The sequence below is a fragment of the Dichomitus squalens genome (genome assembly GCF_000275845.1).
Source record: "Dichomitus squalens LYAD-421 SS1 unplaced genomic scaffold DICSQscaffold_5, whole genome shotgun sequence".
NCBI classification, from domain to species: domain Eukaryota; kingdom Fungi; phylum Basidiomycota; class Agaricomycetes; order Polyporales; family Polyporaceae; genus Dichomitus; species Dichomitus squalens.
Genome location: NW_006766887.1, coordinates 1 through 9,075, shown reverse-complemented (window position 1 = coordinate 9,075; position 9,075 = coordinate 1). Strand labels below are relative to the sequence as shown.

The window sequence follows — 9,075 nt, the reverse complement described above, 5'->3', positions numbered from 1 at the left end:
GCTACGGCCGCCTCCAAGCTGTACCACCTCGACTATCGACCTGCCGCACCAGACACCTTCAATGCGGAATTCTTCCGCCTCTGCGCCCTCGCCGGTATACTCGAAGACAGTGCTCAGCTGTCCTTTTATAAGGAGTGTCTCCCAGAAAGCATGCGACGACGGGTTCGCCTCACGTACCCCATCCCCACCACCGTTAATGAGTGGGCAGCACGGGTGTTGGAAATCGAACACTCCAACTACGAGGAACGACACCTGCGCCAACTCGAGGGACGCTCTCGCAACGACCGGCAGGGCCAAGGCACAAAGGGACAGTCCGCTCGTACCAACTCCATACGACGAGTCGACGCTCCAGCCATGAAGGAAGACAGAGAGAAGAAGCAATGCTTCTACTGCCACAAGACTGGTCACATCGCACGCGACTGCCTTAAGAAGACAGGGATATCAGTTAGATAAATTTTTCGATCCTTATAGTTATAGTAAAACGCGAATTATTTGGCCCAAATGTTATAGTGGCCCTTCCAAATATTTGAGATGGTTGGAGGGATGCCCCTCCCAAATATTCGAGGCGAACCCCAAATATTTGGGATGTATGTAGGAGCGAGGGGAGGAGGGTACTCCCCCTCCACCAAATATTTTCCAAATATTTAGTCTCAGCGCTACATAGCAAGGACCGTGCTCTGCGTGCGCTGTGGGTCCCCTTTGTGATTGCTCCAAATATTTGATAAATAATTCACCCAGATATGCTCCATTCAGTACCGCGGTGTGCGCGGTGACGGGTGCTCATTCAGGCTAATCGATTACACGCTCTCGACTACATCTGCAAACTACATCTACTGCTAGCGGAGGACAAGGAACCCATTCGTGGCAGAACGAGCGCCCTCCAAGCTGCCCCAGTTGCTGGACGCCATCGAACTCGCGCTTGACGCCAGCGGTCGCCCGCTCCGGGTGCTGGACGGCGAGATCCCGTGCTCGGATCTTTTGTCCTCGGTGTTGCCGTTGGGTCCGCTATAGCGTCGTTCGGACTTCCGCGAGCTTGCGACGACCAGAACGGAGAGCCGGAGGAGGGACCCCATGCGCTGCTCCCGTTCAGACTGGCAGAGTATGGCATGTTCTTGGGACGGCGACCGCGGCTCCACGAACCATACCGTCATCTTCACCAAGGCCCGAATTCGCGGTCGCGGTCGCGGTCTCGCTCGGGAGGATAGCATGCGGTGACGCGGCAGAAGGTGCAGGAGGAGCATTCAGGCTTATGAGTAGATTCGTGACGTTGCTTGCGATCACAGACATCTGCTTGCCACCCGAACTTGGTACGTCAGGAAGGCTGGGGCCATCTTCAGCTGCGAGCAACGACGTTGCACCAGCAGTGGCGTTGGCGTTGTTCTTCCCGAAGGACAGCTTCCACTTTGACGTCTTCTTGGAGATCCATCCGGTGGAGGAACCGAGAGAAGTAAGAGAAGGAGGGATGGAAGAGCGATTAGCGGCAATGCCATACCAAGAGAAACAAAATACGGTACTGGACGAACGTCGGGAGTGGCGGGCATTGGCGTGGTGGCCGAGTATCGCGAAGTGCGGGGGATCTCGCGGGCCAATGCTTGAGAGGCTTGTGCGAGCGTCTGGAGGGTAACGTCATGCGCGGACGACAGACTCGTCGGGGATGTCGTTGTGGTGCCCTTGCCCTTGCAACGCCGCGCTTGCGTCGCTTATAAGTGGACGTCGAGCGGCAACCTGACTTGCCCTCCATCTCTGCTTCGGCATCGTGCTGGTTATGATGGTCATGAAGGAAGTCCATAGCGCCCCCCTGCTCAGTCTCGCCGTCGGGAACAGGCGAGAGCGTGATAGGACTCCCATGCTTGTGCTCGAACGCAGGACCCTAGGAGCGAGCCCGTGAGAGGTTGCGAGAGGTACGACGGGACATACCCTCCCCAGCGACGACAGAGTCCCGAACAGATGACGGCAGGAGTAAGGAATGGAAGGCGATGGCCCTGCGCAGAGGCAATAGAGATGTTGCGAGTATGTCCACGGATCGCCCAGGAGATTGGGCAAATCCTTGATCCAGTTACCGAAGGCACGGGCGGAGATCCGCTTGCGATCGTCCTTGTGGTTGTCGAGGAGACAGAAAACATTGTTGGCCAGGATCTCAGCAATGGGGAAGGTCATGCCGGAGAAACACTGCTGAGGCTGAGGAGAGATGGGCTCAGTAATGTCCGAGCTAGAGGAGGAAGAGAGGGAGCGGGCAGAGCACATCGTGCCTGGGGCACATGTCTGTACTGGAGGACTTGACCGAGTTTGGCGGTGTCCTCGATACGCCTGCAAGTATGTTACCATAGAAGCGACACGCAAGGAGGACGAGGACGTACTGGTAGTGATGAGAGACTCCCCAACCCTCTGTGGGTTGGAAGACGTCTTCCGCCGGGTGCCTTCTTGGTTAGGACGATACGCGTCCAAGCTGTTCTTCTCACTCCCTCGTCGTGTGGGCCTCGAGAAGCAGGTGCTTTCTGGCCCTTGAAGAGACCACAGCGGGCGTAGACAGCAAAGCGGGGGAGGCGGCCGAGGCCGAGGTTGCGAGCCACCTACAGCTGCAGGAAATGGATTACTCACCGTCTGTTGCGGTTGCCCGCTCTATGATGCAGCCCGAGCCAATGACGATGGGGCCGGCTATAGCGAAATCAGCGTCCTTGGGGCGGACAATCGCACCTCTGGATGAGTGCACGCGCGAATGGACAGGAGCATGGGTGGCTTACCGGCACCAATGGTGATGTCACCTTTGACCTCGACATCTTGGCAGACGACTGCCTTGGGATGCATTGTGAGCTTGTTCCGATTGGGATCGCCGTCAGCGACCACGGGATGAAAGAAACGAGGAGGCAGGTGGGACGGGCGCGTCGTTGAGGTGCGGGAACAAGACACCGATGTCTCGTCCCTTCCTCTCCTCCCCCCGCCGCCTCAGCTTCCTCACTCCTGCATTGTCCGGGCGGCCAGGGGTACAAAGACGGTACCGGGTAGAGCGAAAGACGGAGATAGATGGGAGCCTGCACAGTGGGAGACGTGGCAGAGTGTGAAAGTTAGACGCTTGACCCGCCTGCCGGTGCGTCTAACTTCCCGTGCCTCCCTGGTCGCCCTCCAAGCTCTCCTGACCACAGTACTCTCCTGTCCAGTGGCCACAGCGTCACGGAATTATCAAGCGCTGTGCCCTTCATTATCTGCTTTTCTTGACTCATTTCTGTGCTTGCTCGTCCATCTTCACTACGTCTGGCACCCGTATCTCCTTCTACGCAGCTTTTACTACTACAGCAGAACAATTGGACTCTCCTGCGCCATTAACCCCCACCAACCTGCCACTTTCCTATGTGGATCGCGCCAAGAAAGCTCAGCAAAATGCATGACCGTCTGCGCCCTAACAACTAACCTCGCGTGCGTCATCACAGGGTACGTCTCCAATAGTCCCCGCTATTTCCAGCTCTGCAGCCACACGGCCCAATGTTGTATCACTATCTGCCTCGAGATCCTCGCTTCTGATACCCAGCGGCACGGATCCTCGAATTTTGCCCGCGGCCACTTCTTGCTAAGCCAACCTCGCTGTCTTCGGTAGCACTCTTCTAACCCCAGGCCCAACGGTGACGTAAACTACCTTCACGGGCCTGAGTCCTCCGATCCGCCTGCACTATTGACCCCATGGCAGTCCACAGTGCCTGCGCTCAATGTATGGGACAAGCACACAGCAGAGCTGGCATCGTCATCGCGCGTATCCCCATGAACACAATTATCGCAACCTTCGCAGCTCGTGCCTTCGTCCACCGTCAATCTCAACATAGCTGCCTCTTCAGCCTCTTCTCCGCCACCCTCCAATCTCGACTTCTCAGCTGGACATTCTGCCAGTGCTTCAGTGCTTGTGCAAAAATCTCGGTCAAGTCTTTGCGGAGCATGCCTCCCTGAAGTTCGAATGGACATCTTGCCCATCCGCCGACTACGACGATCCTTTCGTGGCGAACCCCGGCCGGTCACCGTCTGTGCTGAACCCCACACCACCCTCCAACACGATCCCTCCTGCGATCGACGACGCTGAAAGCTGGCCGGAAGTGGGTCAAGCTGCCGCAACGCCTCCAGATACTGCCAATAGCCTTGTAGAGGGAAGGGCGAAGGAGACTGGTGAGGACGATATGACAGGAGAGAGAAGCTTCTGGAGGGCACAGTTGCAGGAAGAGTACGTCATTCCCCTGTGATCATACTTCTGGTCGTGCTCCCTACCACTGTGTCTGTTCTTTGCATCGTTTTCCATCCTATAAACTATGTCCTAGAGCCTGCAACTTCCGCTAAGTTTGTGCCTGTGCACCGTCAACATTGCGCATTGTGCGTAGCTCCACTAGTGAGAAACCCAAGTGGGTCCCAGTCGCCCCCCCTCAGACCCTCATCTCGAGGGGCTGGCGCGCAATCCTCCTACAAGACAACGACCTCACAACACAGATCGCAGCCATCCTCGCCAAGTCGCCCGACAATCTGGTACAGCCTGTTCATCATCGGGGCAGGGGTTCCAGCACCAAAGTCGGACACATTTCATAACTGGTCGGCGGCAGACGCCATCACATGCCTACTAATGACGGTAAGAATTCTACGGAGGGCGAGCCGCTACTCGCCTGCTCGCCTGCCTTCCGTCGCGTTGCGGCCTCAACAGCCACTTCGCAAGGCACACTCTCCGTCCTCTCTATGACATACTCCGACACACAACTTCGAGGGACTCTCTTCCACTGCCTACTCTCAGCTGCTCTTAGCGCACGCGGTTGCCCCGTCGGTGTCTCGTCACCGTGTCTGCTCCTGCCTCCTCGTCTCGGTACTGCCTCGCTCCTACCCTGTACCACATGCCGCTCGACCATAAGTGGAAGCACGCCCCAGGCATGACGGTCCTCGGCCAGCCGGGACACTTATGAGCCCATTCGGAGGCGTAGGTGCCAACCTAGCAAGAGGAGATGATGGCCTTGAAGATCACAGGCAAGGCGGGCAAGGACTTCTTCAAGCGAGGCCACTACCCTACCGCGGCCACGGACAGCGCTTCCCGGACCCCGTAGCAAAACTCTACGCCACAAACGTCGCGCTCGAGCTCAACTATCTCCACTCAAAGGGCATCATCTATTGAGAGCTGAAGCCTGAAAACATGGATCAAGATCGCAGATTTCAGCTCCGCCAAGCACTGCACGACGACTGTCTGGACGCTGTGTGATACCCCAGACTATCTTGCACTCGAGGAAAGAGCCAGCTCCCCTGACAACATTCTTGCCCGTCTCCGCGATCTTCGCTGACCCCAGCTGTATGTAGGTTATTGGCAATATGTGATACAACAAAAGTGTGGATCGGTACGCCCTCGGGGTGCTCATCTTCGAGATGCTCTCTGGGCTGCCGCCGTTCCACGAGCCAGACATTTCACCCATTGTGTTGCACGAGAAGATCCCGCACGGCCTGGCGTGCATAATGGCCGGCATTCAACGCAAACACTACCGATCTGAGCTAAAGGAGTATTGGGTGGCGGGCGCTGTGTGGTTAGACGGAGAGTGTAGCCGAGGGCCAGGACCAACAAAGCATCTGTTCTCAGGCGGCCTTCCGTCACGTCTGTATTGTTCAATGCCTGGCGGATCTCGCGAAATCGTCTGGTAGCAGAAGGCGTCGTGATCCTGGGACTCGCGGTGGTGCGATGGAAATACTGTATGTGAGTCCCCAGGATGTGGACAGGGGAGATCCACAGCGAGAGGGGATCAGAGGTGAACTTGAACAAGGCGGAGGCTGGCGAGCTGAAGGTGGAGCAGACATGCTTGACGCGCCTGCTCTAGCAGGCGCGTCAAGCGTCTAACTTCCGCACTCTGCCACGTCTCCCTCTTGCGCAGGCCTCCATCTGTCTCCTTCGTCTCCGCCTATCTGCCACACACCTGGGTTCCGGCTTCAGAATCCACCAGCTGCATCCTCAATCCGTCCACTGCACTGTCCTCTCAGACACACCACGTCCTCTATGCAGAACTTTCAACCGCCAAAACCAATGCTCATGCACCCTCGTGAACACGAACACTTGGCGACCGTCTGTAAGCACTGGCTATGCGGGCTATGTAGAAAGGGCAACACGTGAGTCTTGCATGAGTACAACCTCTGCCGCATGCCCGAGTGCTAGTGGTATGCCGAGTATGGTACTGATCTGCTGGCGGCGAGTGTCTCCACGATTATTTTAAGGGAGGAGTGTCCAGATTACAACTGAGGCTTCTGCAAGCTCGGTACGTCTTTCTCTTTTACAGACATGCTGCAATTCTGTTTGTGACGAACGCTCATTTCTGTTATCCTGGTGTGATATCTTCTTGTACAGGTCCGAACTGTCTCCGCAAACACGTACGCACGGGAGCATGCCAACTATACCTCACCAGTTTCTGCCCTTTGGAACCCGGCTACCCTCGCAGCCAGTATGGACTGGCGTCCCAGCACTCATCCCTCCGGGCATGTATCCATCCCAGGTCGATATCCGCACTTTATACTCCTACACCCGCAACGAGGTCAAGCACCGCAAGCGCACCACTCGCGATCAACTCAAGTTTCTCTAGGGCGTTCACAAGTATGACATGAAGCCCAACGCGTCCCTCCGCAAGAAGCTTGTCGCCGAGCTCGACATGACTCCTCGCGGTGTCCAGGTGTGTCTCTCCCCATCTCGTCCCCTTGGCGTCCCATCCGCCGATCAACAATTCGACGCGTTGCACCCTCCATTCTTCAACGCGACAAGTGAGTCCGCCTGCCACATTCCCGTAGATCTCACTGACGACACACTTCTTGCGTGTGCGTGTTGCAGCGTGAACGGATCGACGATCGAGATCACGCTCAGCTCGATGCGCCTCTTGACCGTGCGCGACGTCTCCACCGGCTCGACCGCATCTTCCATCGGTCCCAGCAGTGGCGCTGGGATCCCGCAGGCCGCACAGCGCCTCTCGGTCGACTTGGCGCATCTGATCATGAACGCCCAAGGACGGCCTTCGTCGATCCTCTCCAGCGGCTCCTCGCTCCAGTCCCTGTCCACCATCTCGGGCATCTCTGTCGACTCGACAGGGTGCTCAGCGCGCTCGTCGAGCAGCTCGGTCGTCTCCGTCCGCTGGGATGACGCGGCAGGAGCGGCGCACGTGGCGCCAGCACGACCACGAGAAGGAGCACAAAGAGAAGGAGGAGGGCAAGAAGACGAGCCGCGAGAGCAGGCGGTCATCCGAGTCCCACCGGCGCACGCCCATCTCCGAGATCTTCCCCGAGACGCAGGTCGACGTGCAGAGGCAGTCGACGGGCTCGCCGTCCCCCCCGGGCTCGCTCATGGACCATCCGATGGTGCGCATGGAGGAGGCGACGGCGGACGGGCATTCTCCGCCCACGGACAACGAGAAGGTCGATGACTGTTGAGCGGTCGAGGGCGCGTCCTGTTTCGGAGCAGATGTTGGAGCACCCAAGGCCACAGGCGATTTGTGAGAACAGCGAGGGTGATGGTGAGCAGGAAGACTTGGTTTACGCGTCGTTACTGACGATATGGCGTAGCTATCCTCTCACTGCTCGACGCTGCGACGAACGACCTCGCTTATCAACTACCTCGACCTCGAGGTGACTCCCGGAAGCATAACCGGCACACCTCTCAATTTGACGCCTTGGCAGCACGCGAGCCAGGAGAGCCCTCTGAGGCGATGTGCAATGCTCCAGCGCGGGAGTCTGCTCAAGGGCGAGCTGCGTGAGCACGACGTCCATCATGTCTCTCTGGCCGTATGCCAAGTCGCAGTTGTCCGCAGATCTGCCCAGAGTCATCAAGCTGTCGCACATGCAGTCGAAGGCTTCGCAGCTCGCCGGGCAGCAGATCGCGCCCTGGAACGAGCTCGACTGGAAGGTCTCGCCCTGGAAGCTGATCATCAAGCCTAAGCCTGCCGCGCACCTCACGCACAAGTGCACGCTCACGCCTTCCCCTGCTGACGCCGGGCCCGTATTCCAGCCGCCTTGCCCTGCCAAAGCTAAGGCTAAGACATCATTATTGACGTCCGAGCTTGGTTGACGCAGCACGATGCCTTCGTCTAGACGTAATTGAGAGCATGTAGCAGATTAGCCATAATGAGCACTCATGTCACGCTGTACCAAATGAAGAACATTCGAGTGAAATATTTACCCAAATATTTGGGGCGGACTTCAAATATTTGGAGGAATCACAAGAGGACCCACAGCGCATGCAAGTGGAATATGATCCTCCCTATGTAGCACTCACAGCAAATATTTGGCGAATATTTAGGGGTACCCTCCTCCCCTTGCTCCCTACGTATGTCCCAAATATTTGGTGTTCACCTCAAATATCTGGGAGGGGCATCCCTCCAACCCTCCCAAATATTTGGAGGGGCCACTATAACATTTGGGCCAAATAATTCGCGTTTTACTATAACTATAAGGATCGAAAAATTTATCTAGTGTGTACTGGTGAAGAAGAAGGCGGACAACCGTGCCAAGGGACGACAGCCTGGACAGAAGAAGCGGAAGGTGCGCAAGGTCGATGAACTAGAGAGTGGCGAAGTCGCCGACGATGAAGACAATGGTGAAGACACACCTGACAAGACGATCAGTCAGGTCGACGTAGACGATTCAGATGAGGGTTTTTGAACGGGCAGTCTTCGCCGACAGAAGAACTGCCCTCTGACTGTATTAGTATCTCGTTTGTTGCCACTACAGAACGACGACGTCAATCTATTCTTATCCTGGGCAGCATCGAGTACGAGTCTACAAGCGTCGGAGCTCACGCGTTCATCGATTGCGGAGCAAGTGCTTCTCTCCTTAACCGAAATTTCGCCAAGAAGCACAAACTCCCTCTCATCACCCTACCCTCTCCCCTTCGTTTCACCAATGTCGATGGCACCGCCAACACGGCCGGACCAGTCACCCAAAAATTCGTAGGCCACTTCCGAATCAACGGCCACGAGTTCCCCACCGAACTCTACGTCGCGGACTGCGGACGGGACGACATCATTCTCGGAATGCCATGGCTCATCCAGTACAACCCCCACATCGACTGGGTACAAGGCAAGGTCCGGTTCGACGCCAAATACC

At 56.9% G+C, this 9,075-nt stretch overlaps 3 protein-coding genes across 3 annotated transcripts; 2 read left to right on the top strand and 1 right to left on the bottom strand.

The window, feature by feature from the left end:
* Positions 1-836: 836 nt before the first annotated feature.
* On the bottom strand, positions 837-2,805 carry DICSQDRAFT_167154 (uncharacterized protein; the record flags this gene model as incomplete). The annotated part of the gene is made up of 6 exons (XM_007362738.1): positions 837-1,076; positions 1,141-1,613; positions 1,726-1,870; positions 1,918-2,249; positions 2,599-2,655; positions 2,742-2,805. The coding sequence occupies 6 exons, from the start codon at positions 2,803-2,805 to the stop codon at positions 837-839; spliced, it is 1,311 nt and encodes a 436-aa protein (XP_007362800.1).
* Positions 2,806-6,374: 3,569 nt separating this feature from the next.
* Positions 6,375-7,404, top strand: DICSQDRAFT_167153 (uncharacterized protein; the record flags this gene model as incomplete). The annotated part of the gene is made up of 4 exons (XM_007362737.1): positions 6,375-6,521; positions 6,570-6,748; positions 6,812-7,103; positions 7,147-7,404. 4 exons carry the CDS (start codon positions 6,375-6,377, stop codon positions 7,402-7,404), a joined length of 876 nt encoding a protein of 291 aa, XP_007362799.1.
* Positions 7,405-7,741: 337 nt separating this feature from the next.
* On the top strand, positions 7,742-8,631 carry DICSQDRAFT_167152 (uncharacterized protein; the record flags this gene model as incomplete). Its single annotated transcript, XM_007362736.1, has 2 exons — positions 7,742-7,969; positions 8,443-8,631. The coding sequence occupies 2 exons, from the start codon at positions 7,742-7,744 to the stop codon at positions 8,629-8,631; spliced, it is 417 nt and encodes a 138-aa protein (XP_007362798.1).
* Between the last annotated feature and the right edge of the window lie 444 nt (positions 8,632-9,075).